This window comes from Simochromis diagramma, unplaced genomic scaffold (assembly GCF_900408965.1).
Source record: "Simochromis diagramma unplaced genomic scaffold, fSimDia1.1 OVJJ01000361.1, whole genome shotgun sequence".
NCBI lineage: Eukaryota > Metazoa > Chordata > Actinopteri > Cichliformes > Cichlidae > Simochromis > Simochromis diagramma.
This window is the reverse complement of record NW_024386860.1, coordinates 17,058,461-17,079,532: the sequence shown is the minus strand read 5'-3', so window position 1 is coordinate 17,079,532 and position 21,072 is coordinate 17,058,461. Positions and strand designations below refer to the sequence as shown.

General features: G+C 41.4%; 1 protein-coding gene across 1 annotated transcript in view; it reads left to right on the top strand.

Moving 5' to 3' along the window:
* The window catches only part of pear1 (platelet endothelial aggregation receptor 1), a 59,615-nt gene that overhangs the window by 26,140 nt on the left and 12,403 nt on the right, over window positions 1–21,072 (top strand). Inside the window, exons 3-13 of the mRNA XM_040030850.1 lie at window positions 18–119; window positions 214–314; window positions 6,789–6,881; window positions 13,583–13,829; window positions 16,539–16,641; window positions 16,965–17,101; window positions 17,536–17,748; window positions 18,659–18,833; window positions 18,922–19,042; window positions 19,125–19,288; window positions 20,161–20,263. Of these exons, the coding sequence (XP_039886784.1) occupies window positions 18–119; window positions 214–314; window positions 6,789–6,881; window positions 13,583–13,829; window positions 16,539–16,641; window positions 16,965–17,101; window positions 17,536–17,748; window positions 18,659–18,833; window positions 18,922–19,042; window positions 19,125–19,288; window positions 20,161–20,263 (1,559 nt within the window). The remainder of the gene's footprint in view (window positions 1–17; window positions 120–213; window positions 315–6,788; window positions 6,882–13,582; window positions 13,830–16,538; window positions 16,642–16,964; window positions 17,102–17,535; window positions 17,749–18,658; window positions 18,834–18,921; window positions 19,043–19,124; window positions 19,289–20,160; window positions 20,264–21,072) is intronic.

The following is a 21,072-nucleotide window of genomic DNA, read 5'->3' as shown; positions in this document are numbered from 1 at the left end:
GCTGTTCTGCCTTACAGCTTCACCACCTCAGTAAAGGAGTCCTACTTGCATCCTTATGACCAAGTGGGAGAGGAGCCCTGCTGGGATCCACGGACTTCCTACAAATGCATGCGCCATAGGTAGCTGAAGCAGAATGACTCATTTCCTTCCTGACTTCCTCTTCCTGCCAGGGGAGAGTCAAAATATAATGTGCGCCCTATGTTATTCTTTCAGGATCACCTACAAAACAGCCTACAGGCAGGCGGTGAAGACTGATTACCGCAAGAGATACCAGTGCTGTCCAGGCTACTACGAGAGTCGAGGCAAATGTGTCCGTAAGTAGCTGTGGAAACCTTTGCACTCTTTGCTCCTACTCGTGCATCAGTGTCATGTTACTAAGACAGAAAGGTGAGACAAATCGGTCTGGAGAACTTTTAACAGAGACCAAAACCGACATTAAAGTTCTCTCTACAAGAATGAAACAAGATAGATGTGAGTAATAATTACACTGTTACATTTTTCCTTATACTAAAGATGTACAGCCACAGCGATGCTACTCACTGGTTTCACTTAACAAGGCAGTGAAGTTTAAAGTTATTAGCTAAGTGTAGCAGGTTACATACAAGTGGAGCAGGTGCGATGCACGGACACAGTTATCTTCTAATTAGTGTCTCACAACAGGCTGATAAAAATACAAGGCTGTGTCATAGACAGACATTTATTAGATAATTCTATTTAAGTGTATTCTGTTGCACTGCTATTTAAAAACAGGAATACAGCGAACACTGTGCAGAGAACCTCACCAGACAGCTCTCAGGAAAACTGCAGTTCCTCTTATGGCCACTTGTGACTCGTTTGAAAAACAGCCCAATCCCCTTTGACTTAAAAGGGGATTCCCTTAAAAGGGAAAAACTTAAAAGCATTAGAAATCATGTGAACAGCTGGTGTTAAAAACAGCATCCCCCCCTCCCAACCCCCACCATAATAACAACCGTATTATTGGTTGTATAACTCGTGCTTTAGCCGGCACCCTGCAAGGCCTCGTCTTCAAATTCAAGTCATTGAATCTATCGAGGATGAGAGATTAACAGAATTATCTGAAGACACACAGCTTATTGTGAGGCACAGCCTGTCCAGCAGGTTTCTCAGGGACAAGATAAGTGTCTGTGCATCTGTACAGGTTGTGGCTGCTGCTTTGCTCTGCCCTGTCATCCAAATATGTCACCTTTTGTCTTTAAAAAAATAGCTGACGTGGAAGCAGCCAAAATACTAATGTTAAGGCACTGAAACGAAGAGTACAAAAGGAAAAGCATTCTGACACTGGCTTATCAACCAAGTCAATCGGTACCAACACACTGATTAGTTTGCAAGCAATACTGTGCTACATTTGTGCACACAGTAACTCATTCACATTACTCGAAGAAAGTGTTTTATTTCCTCTTTTTCCATGCAGTGTGCATCGTCAGTATGAGCAGCACGTGGCACACAAATAACCAAAATTGTAGGTTCACTACCCACTGGAGTTTCTCATCCTGCTGGCAGTAATTGCTGGAATTTTTCAGAAAAATATATTTGATGTGTTTTCATTCCAAGATTTCACATCATTTTAGGAACTTTTGTTATAATAGTTAAGCTTCTGTTGAGTTCAGACGTGCGGCACTGCTGCCTCTGCAGCTCAAAGCAAAGAATGCTCCATATCAGTGTCATCATCTGTATGAATTCAGCATTTGATCAGCTTGTTTTCATGTATCATGATGCAAAAATAAAGTATGTAAGCTCATTTTTTAAATAAGTAAGTATTGTATATCCTATATATTCATTTTTTCTACTCTAGTGATGGTGGCCTTAAAGTAAGAGGAGCTAAAGCAGCTTGTTGGTAGAGGATGAACTGACGGGCTGCACCGAGACCCATTAAAACCCGAATCATACAAAGATTCTTCAGTAAAGTCAGAGAGTAAAAATATGACGCTGGAAATGAGTATAATAAATTCATTAAAAAATTACATTATAGAGTAGTAAAGCAATTTTACCAATCCATTTTTACAGCTTCATTTTAATTAAAGTTAAAACTTTCATCCACATTGATTTGATTTGTGCCTCAGGTATTGTATAATCATGTTGTCTTATAATTACTGTACATCTAAATGACCCCAACTTAAATATACGTGGAAGTATTTGGTGCTCTTTTAAATGGCATCACAATTTGAACTGCAAAAACAAAACAACTTAACAGGTAAACTCATAATCTCATCATTATCTAATGTTCTGCTTAAAAACATGGTTCTTCTTGTTCATGAAGATGTTACTCAAGGTGTATGTACACCTAAACAGTGTGACACACTCATCACCCACAGCAGCCTCTCCCACCAGGACAGTTTGCCCAACAGTGTAATGTAAATTGCTCAGAACCAGCTTGAGGAACATGACAAAGATCCCAATATGCCAAATCTGCCTCCAACCTCTCAAGATCCCCGTCTGACTGAGCATCCAAGGAATAAACTGGTACAAACCCAATTTTCTGTGGCTTCACATTGCAAGCCACCCGACTCAGAAATCTACCATCCATGCCCTGAAGGGGCAGAGTGGGTTTGTTGGTACAAGGGAGACACAATATTAACCCCACTTGTAGAAATAAGACTCTGTAGGTGGAAGTTTGAAGTTATCGGCTTTTTCACACAAACGTGGGGCGCCTGAGTTTGTCAGTTTATATAAAAAAAGTATTTTTAATAATATAAAAGTTGTTCATGATACACTCAAAATAATAATCCTTTGCCTTCATGGACACAAAGCAATAAATGTGAGTGAAATAAAACTGAAATATATTAAATCAAGTAATTAATCATTAAGGAAAATATGATTTGAATGTATACAAATCAAATCAATTTAATTTGAGCAGATATCATTAAATGTAACATTTTCCATTGTACTTATGTAACAAAATGAAAAGTTAGTTAAAGTCGGCATTCTGGGTTAAAATATTTGTTTGAGTGTATTACCACCGATGAAGAGACCCAACTGTCATCATACAAGGACATGTTTCTATTGGTCCAGACTGATATAATGGAATTCAGGCACGAAACACATTGAATTTAAGACATGAGTAAATATTACATAAGGTTATAGTACTTCTTTATTAAGAAGTATTCTAATGCAAAGGGCTAAAATTTGCAAGAAAGCAGTAAATACGTGCACATTTAAACCCTGATCTGCAAAGCAATTCACCCATTGTGCATCACTTTGTAGCTGATGGTTAGTTAGTAACCAACTGATGTTGCAAAGGTGACGCTGTGTAGTGTATTTACCACAGGCAACAGTTTCTTCAGACCCGTCGGTATTTGCTTCAATCACTTGCCTGAAACATGACGCAGGTTTAATCGGGAGCTTTGTGTCTCTCTCCACATGGCTGCTACTCTCTTCTTGGCTGGTTTAAACAATGTGACTGATCAGTGTCGTCGCATAGGTTGGAACTGTTGCAGCTGTCAGCAGCGCACTGACACTCTCTTATTGCTTACAAACAGCAGCGACAGATATAAATAACACGAAACCACTCGTGAGCCTGCATGGTTTGAGGAAATTCTACAGTAGCTTCACAGACCTTCCCATTCATCGCTGGATGATCTTAGGAGTAAAGTATGATAATAAGAAGGCTTGCGTGCTTTGTGCTTGAAAAACTGACATTTTGTAGACGGATGCTTGTCGCCCAGCGGAGATAATATGCGTTTACGGTTGCCTATTGTGTGCCACCTTTAGCCCAACCTCTGATTTTCATGACTGACACGAGAAAGGCCAGAACGGAACCAGATGAGCGTGTTTTGAGCTTTGTAATTGAAATATCCTCCATCGACGTGTCATCTATAGCTCTGAACCCAGTTTCTGTACAATGTAGTGTTTTTTTTCTAAATATATATAATTACCTATAATTATGTTTACCTTGTTTGTTTGATGACATGTTAGATCCCCAAGTTTCCCTCCCCCAGTATCCGCACGCCTTCAATTAAAGGGGAAAAAGTAATCAGTAAAATTACTGTTTATTGAGTTTGAATTGAAAGAAAAACATGTGCATTCGCAGCACGTTGCTGTCAGCAGAGAAAACGCTTTTGTAACAAAAAAATTAAAGCGATTTGTAGTCTCCAGTCATAAATGCATGTTTGAATTCACTTAATTAACAGCAGAGCCGTTTATGATGTTGGCTTGCGCACAGCTGAGAGACTCTTTTTACAAGGAAGCTCCTTGACAGTCTGAATGGCATCTTAACGCTGGAGCTTTCAATTGCATGGTTGAGCCCAGCTGTCGAGCTGGCAGCTCGTGCGCCGCTTACGATGGGTGGAATACATTTACAGGGAAATAATACAGTTGAATAGATTTTGATTGTATAAACAACTCAGATTTGTTGCTTTGAAATCTATTTCATGGTGTTTAATGATTAAAAGAACAAAATCATGCCGACATGAAGCATAATTAGTAACTCTGGAATCTTACAAAAAATGGAAATGGAAAAAGCTTAGCTGCAAGGATTAATCAATCAATGAACCAAGCAGTCGAAAATCAATTTGTCATTTTTGTGATGATTTGTTGCACTTCTGTTTTGCATCATTGCAAACTGAATATCTTTGGAGCTGCACAGAAGACGTCTGAAGATGTCGTCCCAGCTTCTGGAAAGTCATCTGTTATTTTTTATTTGTTTTACTTTAAAGAGATTTTGCAGACTTTTACACAATGATTCCACAAAATAATCTGCAGTTTAATTCTTTTCTTTTCTTCAGCTTGTTTCTTGCAGTCTTCAGTGGCAGACAGTGACTCTGACTCAAACTTGATTTGAGTGAAAGTGAGTTTGTTCTTTCAAAGCCAGGAAAAAGCTTGTTGCTGCCACTGATTACGACAACGTCTTAGTCACATATCACTGCAATGTCTCTGTAAACCGGACTCATCACAGCGCATCAGTCTAACTTTTAAACCAATAACTCATCGCCGTGTCCTGTAGTTTGCTGTTGGCCGGCCATCTCGCTCTTGAGTCATGGGTATGTTTTTATTTACGAGGCCATGCTGGACAAACTACCCTCATATCTTCGGAGTGATTTCATGGAGCTCATCGTCCAATCATAATCTCCCAAGACACATCTCCCGCTGCCTGTTCCAGCGTATGAAGAGAAAACAGTATGTTTGCTACTGCAGCCAGTATGAGTTTGCAGAAACAAATTGAGTTAAATATGTGGTATCCTTTAGGTAAAAGGCTTAACGAACCTAGCAGTAAATTGTTCTTTTAGTCTGGACTGTATATAAAAGATGGACATAAGTAATGCAACATCACCAACTGGTTAATGGACTCTGGTTTTAAAGCCTTGAGTTGGTCATTTTGATCATCACCACCTCGGTTTATTGAAACCAAGCATGATAACGAGGGATACTTCTACCAAGGATACCTTGGCTGAGCTATGACATGAAGGGATTTCGCAGTGATACCAGACTGACTGAAAAAAACAACATATCAGACTATTAATTAAATAAATGGTTGTTTGCATGTGAATGGCTTCAGTCTGTACCATAAAGAAAGATGTTTTTAAGTTTTCTTAGGATCAGTTATTTTGCAATGATTTGAAAGGTTAAGTTGGAAGGTAACTTATAGGTCTATAATTTTCAAAATAAACCCCAAACCTTCAGTTTAGTTCAGTTTTATTTATATAAAGCCAGTTCACAACAATGGTCACCTCAAGGTGCTGTATATTGTCGGTAAAGCTCCTACAGAATTAGAAAGAAAACCTCAACAATCAGACAGTTTCATAGTGCAACACTTGGCCGCTGTGGGAAAGAAGAACTCCCTCTCCACAGGAAGAGGCTTCCAGCAGAACCATGCTCAGGGAGGGGCAGCCATCTGCCACCACTCGTTGACATAAAGAGACAGGAAAGAACACACACGGTTGTCAGAAGATAAAATCTGATGATATCCAGTAGTAATATAAACACATGGAGAATGAAATAGGTGTGGAGAAGAAAAACCTAGTGCGTCATGGGAAGCCACTGGGCATGGCTGAATGGATGGCAGCATAACTACGGGATGGTCTAGGGTCATTATATCCAGCCCTAACTATATGCTTTATCAAACATGGAAAGTTTGAAGGCTATTCTTTAGAAGGCAGACTCTCAGAGAGGGCGTTTGTCTCCTGAAACCAAACCCGGAGCTGATAGCTGAGCGCTCTGCCTCCCATTCCACTTTTAGAAATTCTTGGAAACACAAGCAGTCTGAGAGTGAAGTGTTGGGCTGATACATGGGTCTTTAAGATACGATGGGGCCTATTGTATGTGACGAGATGGATTTGAAATTTACAATGAAATGCAGAAGTCAAACCTGCCGCTGAGACCATAATCTAGTGTTTAGTGAGCCTCATTTTCTCTTATTTATAAACGGACTACTTCCTGCACCAGACTGATCACCCCTTGCTTGCAGATAGAAAGAATGCAGGTTTATGCATTGCTTTTTAAAAACTGCGCATGTCAATTTTTCATACACACACCTGTCTGTTAGTAAGTCTTCATTTTCTTTGTGCCCTCATACTTTGTAACCTGGTTTTTACAACAGTTTTATTTGCGTGCCTGATGTTGGATCGTCCTGATTGAAAGCACTTGGCGGGTCTCTCTGGAAAAAGAGGTCACCAGCCTCAGTGGAACCTGGTTAAATAAAAAGCTACTGTGCTTTTGTGACATTATCCAATTTTCTGGCCAAAAGCTTGAGATAACGTAAACATTAAAGCTTCTTTAAAACCCTGACCCTTCTCCACAAATCTGTTTCTAATTCTGTTCCTTCTCACCAACAGCTCGCTGCACTAAGGAGTGCGTCCACGGCCGGTGTGTCGCTCCAGATCGCTGCCAGTGCGAGGGAGGCTGGCGAGGAGATGACTGCTCCAGCGGTATGAATCAGCCTTCCTCTCGCTTACAGACATTTCCTCACTCTCGTCTCTTCTCTCATTTGCTGTTTCTCCTGTTGCTTTCGTCTCTTTCCCTTTCCCTTCAGCTCCACAGAAAAAATACACTTCACATTCACAACAGGAAATGAGCAATGGCCATTAGTCAAGTGGCTGATCTTCACATACACCTCTCCATCACACACTGAAGCCTCTCCAATGGAAACAGCAAGGGAGCATTACCGCATGCACAGCAGTGACTCATTTATATCAGACTCAGTCCAGAAACCAGTTTACTAGTCCACAAGGACGCTGAGCTGAACCTTCAACGTTCGTTCACGGTTACTGACAAAAAAAGAAGAAGCGATGTCAAGTCAGCTTTTCTTAAAAAAACAGACATGTGCTGTCAAAATAAAAGGAATAAAACAATCACTACCTCCAAACACAAGCAGTGAAGAGGTGGTAAGATAAGTCCTGTTTCATGCACAGAAAGGAGTCCATAAAGAAGAGTTAAGGCTGATCCTGCTGCACTTTTTGGCTCCTGTTACAGAACTGAAGTCAGCAGAAATGGTTATATAACCACTGAGAGTCGTGAATCTAACCCTGTTTGCCTTTTTTGAAATCTTTTTAAATTTGATCATCCAAACAGTGGAGCGTGAACTCAGAGCTGCATTTTTAAGGGGCTCCTGTTTCCCCCGTTTTCCACTATATTCAGCCCCATTTCATCGCACTCAGCTGGGTCAACAGTACACAGCCCCCCTCTTCTGTTTTCCCCCATTCGTTTGCAGAGAGCAGGAATTAGCTTTAGCGGGTAGCGGTTGATGCCTTGACAGTGGGATGATGGGAAGAGGAAATGGAAAATGTTACCCCACTCTCCTTCTTTTGCATGGCTCACTTCTCTCTGTCTCTTCTTACACCTCCCTGCTACCCTAACCCACACTTTAAGTTTCTTCTTTTCTCCTCTTCCACTCCTTTTTCTTCTTGGCTCCTGTAATGGAGTCTTTCTTGGCAAAATATGACCCCACACTTCCTGGATGCCTGTGTGTTGAGCTAGTTAGCTGTGGGAAAGAGGAGAGGGGCCTAATGTTTTCATACTGAAAACATTCTGAATATAGAGACTAGATTTAGAAGGGGAGATGGCTCAGCGTGACAAAAAAATAGAGGAGGGGGTTGGGATGAAATGGGCAAACAGGCAATGAAGCCTCTGGTGTTCCTCACGGATAGATTTTCTAGCTCCCAGCAGGTTTTTCAGGGACCCTGAAGGGTGAATTCCAAAAATCACCAGTGAGTGCTGCTTGTTGGGTGATCAGGAGATTATGTGGACTTTGGATGCAAGCAAAACCCAAGGCGCTGCTTGGACAATACACACGGGAAAAGGAAGAATGTTCCCATCGTGTCTGTCTGCATTCTTCATAAAGGACACTGAACACATGCCAGCTCTGAAGCGTGCAGCAGTTAGTGGCTTTACTTGCATGCAGTAATGCAGATTCCAGTTTGAATCACAGTAGTGGTCAAATTAATGACTCGTCCTGTGGCTAAATAGTCATATCTTCAACTCAGAAGGGAGGAGGATTTTCTGTTTAACTTTATTTAGAAATTCTTTTTTACAAGATTAACTATTTTTAATGCTGTACATACGCAGGGACAGAACGCCAATGCCACTGAAATATCAATAAGAACTCAAATTAATTTATAATTTAAGCTTGTTTTGTAGTTTTACTGCCACAAGTTGAGTAGCAAGGTTTGTTTTATAGGATCATTCATGTGTATGTATGCAAGTGTGAGGTGCATAAGAGCCCTGTGATCCTGGGAAAATCCATATTTAAGGTTTGCAATTTAGGTTAATGTCACTTTGATTAAAAAAAACTGTATATATATATATATGGCTGCTTCCTTTTATTGGTCACCACAGGGGCTCATCTGCTTCCATCTCACCCTATTATTAGCATCCTCTTATGTAACACCAAGTCTCTCCATGTCCTCCTTCACCACATCCATGACTCTGTGGTCTTCCTTTTTTCCTCCTGCCTGGAAGCTCTGTCTTTATTATGCTTTGTCCAGTATATCCACTCTCTCCTCTGCACCTGTTCAAACTGTCTGTCTAACACCAGTCTTTTCTAATCTTGTCCATCCTGGTCACTCACCTCCAGCTCGGCCTCCTGTTTTTCTGTCAGCGCCACCATCCCCAAACCAAACATCACAGCAGGTCTCACTGCCATCTTGGAAACCTTCCCTTTCACTCTTGCAGCTGTCCTTCTGTCACACATCACCCCTGACACTCAGCTCCATCCTGCCTGCACTGTCTTCTTCATTTCTCTTGTGGACTGTCTGTTTTTTGGGTGGTTGATCCTAGATTTTTAAACTCAACCACCTTTACCAGCTCTCCTCCGTACCAACTTCATCCCAGCCTCCCCCGCCACACTTTTATTCTGTAGGATAAATTTCTCTAATCAAAGTTGAGAAAATGTGTTTCTCAGATATTTCATAGTTCAAAATTGAAGGCCATCATTTCTGCATGTGTTACTGTGATAACCTATCAGGCACAGGGCAGGTTAATGAAGCACTTTCACAGATGCAAACACTTAGAAAGGAAAATGGGCCTTCAATGCTCCCTTGACATCAACGTTTGGGGAATTTTGACTCTATTATAATGATTAAATCAGTGCTGGACATAGGTTGGCTAAAGTACGTGCAAACAAACAGATGTGAATAATTAACTGATGAAGGACTCAGCCAGCTGGGTGCTCAGAAATCACATCTCCAATGAGGGGGTGATGATAAGATTTGTTTGATAGCATTTGATTCTTGTTATGTGTCATATTATGAACCGATTCATTATCATATTTGTGCGGAGAAGAGCCTGCTAACTCTCAAACTCGTAACACTGAGTAGAAACGGAATAAAAACGCTTCCATGTGAATCAGGTAAGCAGAGGCTCTACTGCCTACTACTAATGGCTCAGTTTGAAGTCATTGTTTTGCAATGTGCAGCTGTTGGAAAACTATGCCAGCTCTGATAAACGGAGGTGATAGTCTTGGAGTCATGTAATTCTCATGGAAATCGAGAGCTGGTTCCCAACTGGAAGCAGTACTTGATTCTAATCCATTGTTGTACTGCAAACTGTTGTCAGCAAATATCCAGTTGTGGACATCTGCAGTTGCAAAATTACTAGACATAAATCTAAAGCATCCGTATCCAAACATAGTTTTTTAGATGTGTTTAAGGACATACAGAATCATGTTTTGGATAATTCTATTGGCCGCTGCAGGTTTGGCAGAGACTTGGTGGTGCGAACATTTAGAGTAACGGAGCCCTGTTTGGGCCTTTTGGCTGTTCTGTTTCCACTGAGATCATGTGTCTCATGATGTGATGCAGCAATACTGCAACAGCTTGACTGTTCAGTTCAGTTTAAAAAAAAGTGAGACAATTTAATAAGTTGTATTGTCGGTTATAACATCCAACTACTGTATTTGGCAAATGTTAGTGTTTGATATTACAGCAGCCTGCACTCACTGTTCTTTCACACCAAAGCAAAGAAACATTTTCACATGCTATGATTACATAGAAGCTGGGGAAATCCATATTTGTGCAAATTAAGACATGTCAACATGAGCAAAACATTTGCTGCATGTATGTCCTGAAAACCCTTAAGCTAGGAGGGCAGTAAAGAGACAGGAGCAAAAGAGAGGGTTCGGAGACAAGTGAGCAAAGTCATAGCAACTAATGTTAACATGTGAAAATATGTTTCCATAACTTGATTTAAGCTGTACTGGGTTCCCAGTGCGACTGCATTCATGTGGAGGAGGATGTGATTACATGAAAGAAAGCTTTTTCTGAGTTTTCATAATCAGCGTTGAGCAAGACTCAGCAGTTTTGGGGGAAGCTCAGACATGCCTTAAATGGTGACTGCGCTTGTTTTCTCTCATGGCAAGAACTCAGAAAGAGGTCCTACAGGCTGGTTTCTGCAGTAAGAGCATGCACAAACATGCAACAGATGAAACAGTTTCCTGCAACAGAAACAAGGCCAATGTCTCCACTGAAGACATTTTTCTTTTTCTTTGAGCGAATGCAGCTGATACAGTAGCAGCACTATCAGACCACCGCATGTTTGATACCTCTTATACAGCTATATCAAGAATAAATTGTCCATATCCGATATTGAAAGCCCAAGTAACAAGCATGGCAAAAGGGATTTATAATCATTGTATCGAAAGTTTAAATTCACATATATCCAGATTACTTATCCTCTTGAAAATCAATTTCCACAGTAAGACTAATAAAAATGGGATTATAGCTTCCTGTTCACGTCCACTCTGGTAAATTTCATCCACTCACTCAAACAACTGCTGGTTGTATCAGCAGTCAGCTCTCAGAGCCCTTCAGTAAATCTGCCCCGGTGCCCTGGAGAATGTCTGTGTAAACATAATCGCTGCTCCAGCTGAGTTTCTCGTTACTCAACGTGACATACTGCCTTCTCCAATGCCCACACAGAGAACAAGTGAAGTTCTTTTAAACAAAAGAGGCTTCGAGTAAGTGCAATAAACTCTACAGTCTGTGGCAGCGCGATTTGCTCCACGACAAATTTGGCTGTACATGCTGAGAGTAACAGTCAATGCAGTTCCTTGTATTTTTCTAAGCCGTGCTCGGGCGTATGTTCAACGCCGGCAAAGGTGGGAGTGAGACACGTACACGCATGGAGTGTAGCTCACAGAGCAGAGGATGTTTCACTGCAGGTCAGCGTGAAATTGTTGGAAACACTTTTAGCTCTGGAGAAGATAACCGACTCCCATCCATCAGTTACGTCAGTGTTATTGGATATCACGTTTTCTCCGATGTCCAAGATAGTCGAGGTAATTGATGAGAAATTTTAAGAATGCACCCATGACCAATCTGGGTTCTCTCCATGGACTAAGATCTCTTCATCATGAACTGAAATCCAAACCTTGTGTGAATTTCCTCTGCGTACAAGCCTCGAGAGCCAATCACCAGGCTCCTGCATTATTTTCCATTAAAATCCTCTCCGTGCAGATCTCCCTGCCAATTCCAAATTATCTGCCAGTAACGTAACATTTGCGAGCTAAAGGGATAGATTTGGTTGAGGAAGAATGGCATCAGACACGCCCTCTCTTGTTGTTGTTGAACAGGGCACAAAATCTAATCACATTTGTTTCTGTTTGTTTCCCATGACATCATATATTTGAGCGTACATAACAGTGTGTGGGGAGGAAAATCAATTAGGAGCAACAGAACGGACACAAAATCATCATACTTGCACCGTATGCAAGTTTCAATAATCATGTGTAATGTTATTTTGACTCGGTGTTTTTATTTCATTTCCAGCATCGCAGAGTAGCTTTGACTCACTGTTTAGAGAAGCAGGAGGTTTTACTGGAAAACGACTGGTTTAAATCACTGGAAAATGTGGGCAATGAAAGTGAGAAGCTCCGTCGTGTGAGTGTGTGCAGTCGTGTGACTGCACGAGCTGTGGGGGTTGTGGAAAAAAAACAAAACAAAAGGACAACTTTTCTTCAGAATAAATACAGTAATGCGATGTCCTGTATAAACACATGCTCAGTCTGATTTTTGGAAAGATGTGTTTGAAAGCTGAGCTGAATCCTTTTTTAGCTGAGATCAATCAGGACCACTTCAGCTGAAAGAAGATCATCGTTTCCATCTGCTGTAATCGGGCCGCGTGGCTCTGCTCTGCATCCTGCCAGTTCTTCCTAAAGTCTCATCCACATATGAAGTGATTGCTTGTTTCACTTAGACTTTAGAACATCATTATATATGTTGTACTTGTATTTCTCACCTCATCACATGCCGGTCAGTGGTATCAATTTCTCCTGTTGGCAGTTGCTTCAGTTGCTTCCCTCAAAGTTGAGAAGAACATATCTCAGGGTGTGCTCTCTTCTCATTGGTCAGTGTTACTCTGACTCATCTCTGCAACTTGGTGAATTTCAATGACATTCCAGGGTCTGTGGTCATTGAACAGTTGCTAGTCTTCTTCTTTCTGAACACCCCTCAATGCGCCATTTACGGTCCTGCGTCAGTTTGTCTTTGTCTACACAAAGGGATTGTGGGACATCAGCCCATGCAGAGACGAGCTTGGTGGAAGTCCTAAAAAAGCCAACGATTCATCCCCTTATGGTGAGAGAGTTATGTGTGGGTCAAATGCTCATGGCTGGAAAAGTTGGCTTGAAAAGGGGAACAAAGATGAAGCATCAAGGATCAAAAAAGTTTTTAACACTTGGCCTCACTCCACTCCAGATGAGATCTTTTTATATTCCCCAGAGCTAAACACCAACAACAGCACAAACACAAAGAAGAGGAGCTCATGTTGCAGGTTCCTGTATTTATTTCGTTACTACCCCCCTGGCTGCAGTTAAGAGCTATAGAAAAGCTATGGCCATACGTGGAGAGCTGCAACAAGAGCCCCAGTAGATGACAGAGCATGCATGGCAGCAGACGTGACATTAAGTCAGACAATTACAAGGAGAAGCTGTGCAGCAGGCTGAAACAGGTTACATGTGCCCCATATGAGATCTGAAGGGTATGATCTGAGCAAGCCAATACCATGATTGCGGTATAGATCTATATAGGAACTAACTCTTTCAGTTTGAAACAAAATCAAAAGATATATAAAAATGTTGGAAAAGGCTAATGTTTTACATGATTCAGTATACTGAGTTTGCCCTTTGACCTTTCAGACTGTGACGATAAACACTGGGGAGCGAACTGCAAGCAGCAGTGCAAGTGTGAGAACGGAGCTCTCTGCGACCCTGTGAAGGGATCATGTCGCTGTCCTCCAGGGTTCAATGGACGCTACTGTGAAGAGTCGTGTCCAGCAGGCACATTTGGGAAGCGCTGTCTGCAGAGGTGCAAGTGTGCAACCGGAGGATCCTGCGATAAAGCAACAGGAGAGTGCATTTGTCGGGATGGATTCACAGGGACTTAGTAAGTCCAAACAAACAAAACAGCTTAGCATATCTAAAATCCAACACTGACTTTGTAAAAAGTGATAAAAATTTACAGACAAACGTTGGCAATGTTTCTCTATGAAGAACTTACTTTTCAGTTTCATTCAAAATCTGACTCTTGGGTGAGATTTGCATGAGACCACCTCACAGACACCACAGCTGTGCAAGCACGATGATGACAAAATGACAAATCCAAAGTGCCGACATTAACCATATTCACCAGCTTTCCTTCATCTGTTAATGCTAACATTTTCTTAGCAGCCGAGTCTGTACTTTGTATATGTATATATTGCATACTTTGACAATTAGCTCACAAATTCTGGCCCCATGATGGTGCTGGATTAAAACTCGAAGGGTAGGCAGTTATTTCACATTTCTGCTTGGGGAATAAATACTGAAAGCACATCTAAAGTCTGTGAGTAACCTCGTGGTGACACTAGAAGAAATGTTAGTAGATGATTATTGGGAATGTAAGGTACAAAAATCGACTTTCAGCTCCAGGCTATGGAAGAAATTCTGATGGAGAAATATGGTCAGATTCTTGATTAATCCTAAGAGTCGAAGCAGATATTCATCCTAATGTGCTGAAAGCGTCTGGTGAGCAAAAGTAAGATCACACTAGACATTTGTGGGACTATATTTAAGTTATCGGATGCTAGAAAATATACAGCTTGAAGATTGATACCTTGTTAGCAGTTGTGTTAGCGGTAACCAAGAAGTTAATCAAATCAGAATGATGCCTGACACACTAATTAGAAATGCTGAAGAGATGCACACCAAAATAGCTCCGACCCCTCGGGGCCTGGACCTCTGTGAGACGTTGGCAGCAGATTCTTTGGGTCCCGTTTATTATGGAGGTGCGGTGGGATGAATTTAGGATTGGGAAGCCATGAGTGCCTGTATAAAATTAGATTGCAATCCATCTAACAGTTCGGATATTTTAGCAGCCTTCTGCGAGTCGCTCTTGCTAAAAGTTAACAGTGTATTTTCCTTTTCATTAGGAGCCGTTTTTAGAGTATTGTACTTTGTTAGTTATTTCTTTTGGGAGACATTTATTACAGCACTTGATTAGACCCTACTTAATTACCCGAATGTTCTCCAGAGGTATGTTAGACCCTCATCTTCCTCTTTGCTGATCCATCTTTTTATTTGTTTCCGTGAGTTAATTCGAAGATTGAAAAGAGACCCCGATGGTCTACTCTGTACTCCATGAGTCATCTGTTACGCCCTGTTTTTTAGATGCCCCTGAGGATGAGTAAGCAGTAAAAACATTTCCCCACTACACATTAGTGGAAACTCTCATTCTGCCAATGTGAAAGCACAACACTCCACTTTGAGTTAAATAAAAAAGGCGGCTTGGCAACCGTGATTAGGGGATAAATCTGGGTCAATAATTGTGTATATTTGTAGCGTTTTCATATCATCCGTTTTAGAAAATGTAATATCCTTGCGATGGTTGTAATCTCTAATGTGATTGGTTAAAGACACATTCCACCTGCTCTGATGATTCCCTGCATTACCGGAAGAGGAATTGATGGATCATCTTGATTCTTTTTACATATTCAGCTACTTTTAGACATAAAAACTGCAGAAGAAATTCTAAAATTGAGTCCAGAAGTTGATCTATTATGTTTTTCTGTATTTTCACAACTTGTTACAACAAAAGTACACAGACCAACATTTCAGAATGCACAACACACATGGGCTACAGCAGCAGAAGACCACACTGGATGCCGCTCCTGTCAGCTAAAAACAGGAAACTGACCCAACAAAATCAGATGACAACAGTTTGGGAAATATTACCTGATCTAATTAGTCTCAGTTTCTGTTGTGACATTTGGATGGCAGGGTCACAGCTTGGTGTAAACAACATGAAAGCATGGATCCATCTTGCTTTGGATCAAAGCTTCGGCTTGTTGTTGATTTTGTAATGATGTGTTGGATATTTTCTTGACGCACTTTGAGGCCCTTAGCATCAAGTAAACATCAAGTATTTATGAGCACAGTGCAACCTTCTTTTGACGACTGCTTCCGGCAGGATAGTGCACCATGTAACAAAGCTCAGGTTATACTGAGCAGCTTTTATTTAGCATAACAACGTTTAAATGATCCCAAGATCTGAGTCTAATAAAGCATCTTTGGGATGCAGAGAAACGGGAGATTTAAATCATGGATGTGCAGCTGACAAAACCACAATATAAAGAACATGCCTGCAAAGTGTTTCTTTTCTTTAAGTTGAAAAGAAACTTAAAGAAAAGAAAAAAATATTCACCAAGATTAAAGAAAAAAAAAGCTGGAACCAAAAGTCCAAGTGAAAGACGCCCTTTAACCCATTTCCGGTGAAATTTGCCAGACGGCAGAAGGTCCTATAGCTTGTGAAATAAATGTTTCTTCTTTATTGAGCATCAATCAGTTTTTCAAAAGGATGAATAAACTAGCTGCCTTTTTCATCTCAGTTCTTCCACATTCATGGAGTCTGCAAGTCCACCCTGGAAAGTTTAAAGATTGATAAGGTTTATTTTGAACTGCGTAATATTCAACACCGCTCTACAATTTTTTTTTAAATGGAGCTGAAAATGAGTACCGCAGGTTTCTGAGTCATGTACCAACACAAATGCAGTCTTTTGTGGTTAAAAGCAGTTAATTGCAGTCAGGAGACAGTAAGCCATCTTTTTTCTCCCCCCAGCTGTGAGACCTCGTGTAGGAGGAAATGCCAGGCGCGATGCCCGTGCCAGAATGGTGGCATCTGTAAAGGCAAAGGGATCTGCGCTTGCCCACCTGGATGGACGGTATATTTTGAGGCTTTTAGCTCACACTTTTCTGTTACTCATGCAGGTTGCCAGGTTTTAAATTAGCTCGTGTTTCATGTTCCAGCTGGCTTCGAATTCTGGAAAAACAGTCACTTTTTTGTAACACTGACATTTTGAAAGGATGCACTTGCATGACTTGCACATGTTGTTCTGATTGCGAGCCCATCTGACAGCACATTATTTTCTCAGTGAGTGCAGACGCCGGTGGCATTTTAGTCCATATTTTTGCAATAACGCTTCTATATCCATTTGTCTTTTTTGTTTTTCTGTGTGCTTAATGATTTTTCCATTCTGCTGTTCAGGGTCCAGTCTGTACCGAGCGATGTCCAGAAGGAAGGTTTGGGCCAAACTGTACTGAGGAGTGTGTTTGCCACAACAACGGAAAATGTGACGCTGAAACTGGACAGTGTCAGTGTGCTAAAGGTTTCACTGGTCACAGGTAAGCAAGTGAAAGTGGATCTTTGGACAGCATGTGGTTGTTTCCGCCTTTTCTTGCTTTTCCTGTGCAGGTGCCTCTCCAGTATGTTTACCGGTGCCACGTCTAATGTTTGGATTAGTCACCAACAGAGAAAAGTTGTCTTCTCGACATTACAATTGAAACCTTTGACTGGAGAAAGCATTTTAAATTGTTTTGGCACTGTCATCCATTTTTTTTGTCTTCAAATTAAAAGGCAGCCTGGTTATGATTTCTTGTAAGTGAACAGGAGTAATTTGAGCATGTTTTTCTCCAAAATTCAGGCAAAACCAAACAGCAGAGGCACAGGAATGCAGAACGTTTAGATTTGGTTTGTGCATACTGTGCTCAAACACACATTTGTATATTTTATCCCATTGCCCCAGCTTTTTTCTGTCTGTGTGTTTTCCTGCATTAAGGTGTAAGGAGGAGTGTGCTGCAGGTAGTTACGGACAGGACTGTAAAGGCGTGTGCGACTGTGCTAACGGTGCGCGCTGCTACAACATCGATGGAGCCTGTCTGTGCGAGCCGGGCTTCAGCGGTCCGCACTGCAGGGACAGGATGTGCCCAGACGGCATATATGGCATGCACTGTGAGCGCACGTGTCTCTGTCAGGACAAACACACACTCAGGTAAGAGCAGCTCTTACATGAGTCTGGCAAAAGCTTCATTTACTGCTTTGAATAGTGATGCATGCAGTGTGAAGTGAAAAATTAAAAAAACATTCTTGTAATTTGAATTCACATATTTGACGCTACCCTTGTTCAACACTTTATGTTGCGCTGTTTAACCAAAGGGTGGTTTTTTCTTCTTCTTTTAATAATGTTGTAGGTTTTACAGGACACACAGTTTTATTAATTATATAGTTCGTGTTCACAACACTCTCAGATATTTCTCAAAAAGATCCTGAACAATAATATTATAATAACTGGTTCATAAACATGTGTTATTTACTTTATCTGCATAGTATTGCACCATTTTAACTGTGGCTGATGGCATGTTATTTATATTATCCAACCATCCATCCATCAGTGCTTATATGAAGCCAGAAAGCCATGTTTTCCAAGTCCTTCTGAGGGATCCTTCCCAAATGAGACCAAATGAGATCTCCTATAATAATCTTGTCTATACCAGGATCTTCATCCAGTTAGGTTTACCTGGAAATTCCCAAGTATAGGTTAAATGTTATCATATCGTATCATAATGTTGCAGCACAAAATGTAATTAAAGAGCTGCTTTAAGCAGACCACACAGCCACAGATGTTTTCATTTCTCAGGCCTTTGTGGGCATCACAGAGCCTGATTAACATCTTATGCTGCAGTGGTTCCATCAACCATAAAGTCAACCAATGAGATTATTCTCCAGCTCAGAAAAATGGCAGCATCAAATATAATTTCTTTAAAGTGGTTTCGTGCCCCTCTGCAGTATGAAGACAAGTACTGAAGTACATGTAGACAGGCGCTGACTGTGGGTTTTCTTTGGCATTAGGTCCTCTGTTTCTCACTGCTCCATTCATATTTATGTCTGCTTACACTCTCCAGCTGCCATCCAATGAAAGGAGAGTGCACGTGCCAACCGGGCTGGGCGGGACTATACTGCAATGAGACCTGCGCTCATGGTTTCTATGGTCATGGCTGCCTGGAGCCGTGTCTTTGTGTGAATGGAGGGGTGTGTGATGGGGCCACAGGACGATGCCATTGCGCCCCGGGCTTCACGGTCAGTGGTAGAGTAGATTAATGACTCATGACTCACTTTCTATACCTGTTGTGTCTTCATGTAAACCAAACTTTGGGGGTTACTGCAGGGGCTTCACTGTGAAAATCCCTGTAAAAGTGGCACCTATGGCAAGAACTGCTCCCTGGAGTGCTCCTGTAAAAACTATGTGGACTGCTCACCGATTGATGGAACTTGTTTCTGCAAAGAAGGTGATGAATAAAGAAAAAACAATCATGAAGGAAAACTGGCCAAAAGGAAAACAAAGACTTACAGTTGATTGTGGGTCTGCAGGCTGGCGAGGACCGGACTGCTCCATCCCCTGCTCCGAAGGAACCTGGGGTCCAGGATGCAATGCCACGTGTCACTGTGCCAACGGAGCAAAATGCAACCCTGCAGATGGATCCTGCACCTGCACGGCTGGCTGGCAGGGGGCGCGCTGTGACCAACCGTGCCCGGTGAGTATCTGGAGATACTGGCAGGAGTTATATATAATATTTACCCTTGAAGTTGTAAAAGATGTTGGAAAAACCAGGTATTAAATAGATTCATCCTTTTACAAGACAACGGGGAGCGCTGTTTTTGTGACACGTCTGTCCTATGCAGCAGTGTCTTTAGTCTCAGACAGTTTTCTCTGTAGGGCGACAATAAAACAGCCTTGAACCTTGAATACGGATGTTGTCAGACACCATACCTGCACACAAGTGCACAGAGTAACAGCAATAATGCTTTTATGACTCAGCTCGATGGGGAAACTAGAATGTAAACAAATATATAACATATATTGATATTGTGTATTTAATAAAAATAACCTGTCACAACAAATCAGCAGATAAAGGTAAATGGAGCTCTTAATTAATAAGTGTGCAATAACACACTGAATGCATATAAAATATAAACAAAATAAAAGCAGTGGTTGTCACTTTGTCACTTTGTCACAGATGTCACTTTGTCACTTTGTAACATAAATGCTCTCCAAGATAAGAAAAGTCTGGTCTGTGTTTAGCCCATGTCACACTGATGAGACGAATGGCGTCTTTGATAAGACTAACACTCAAATCATACGGCTGATAATTCTACGGGTTGTCTGTTTTCTGATTAGGCAGCCTGTAGAAGTGTCCAGCTTTGAATCCCTTACCTCGCCCTCTGTATGCTTTAATCTGCATTTTGGAAAAGTACCCCTCTTGTCTTTGCGATGCCAGCCCACCAGGCTGTCTACACAACATCACATTGCCAGTGTAGTATTTTGTCTCACTCTGACTGGGCTGGCCGAATGTGGAGGAGATTCCCCTGACAGTTCTTTGCCCGTTGGCACTTGTTCATTGTGCAGATGGGCACGTTTGGGCCTGGCTGCCTGAAGAGGTGTGATTGTGTTCATGCCGACGGCTGCCAAGCTACCACTGGGGAGTGCCACTGTCTGCCAGGCTGGTCTGGTAAGTGATGACGTCCTGCTGATGTATCGCTGCCAGCTTGGCTTTGGTGTCACAGATGAGTCTGGTCTGATAAACTGTGAGCCACAGGTTTTAAACCATCCTTGCTCTCCTTCATTCTCATTGTTGTGTGACTTAAAGAAAGTCTAGCTGTAAATGTAAGCAGTGTCAGAGCCAATCAGATTTGTACAATTAATCAAGTTTCTTACTATCAGATATCATACTAGTTACTAATCTCTGTCTCTCTTATCCCGTCTTCCTTCTCTCACCCCAACCGGTCGCAGCAGATGGCCCCGCCCCTCCCTGAGCCTGGTTCTGTTGGAGGTTTCTTCCTGTTAAAAGGGAGTTTTTCCTTCCCACTGTCGCCAAAGTGCTTGCTCATAGGGGGTCATACGATTGTTGGGTTTTCACTGTATTGTAGGGTCTACATTACAATGTAAAGCACCTCGAGGTGACTGTTGTTGTGATTTGGTGCTGTATAAATAAAGCCGAATTGAACTGAATTACTAAACACCAATTCCTTCCTCCTTCTTTTTCATATATGACAATTTAAAAAGGGAAGGCGGTGATCTTAAACATTTGTTGCCTTACTCAGCTGTCCAGATGAAGTTTTTTCAATCTGAAATTCATTTTTCTGATTGTTGCGACACCACCTGACTCGACCTGTGAGGTCTAAACTGTAACCCTTTGAAAACAGAGCGTTTCATTTGTGAATACGTTTTTCTCCTGTGTTTTAACAAATATGGGACAAAAACTAAACCTTCTAACATGCATAAAATATTTTTTACATTTGTTCCAAGAAAGTCATTTTT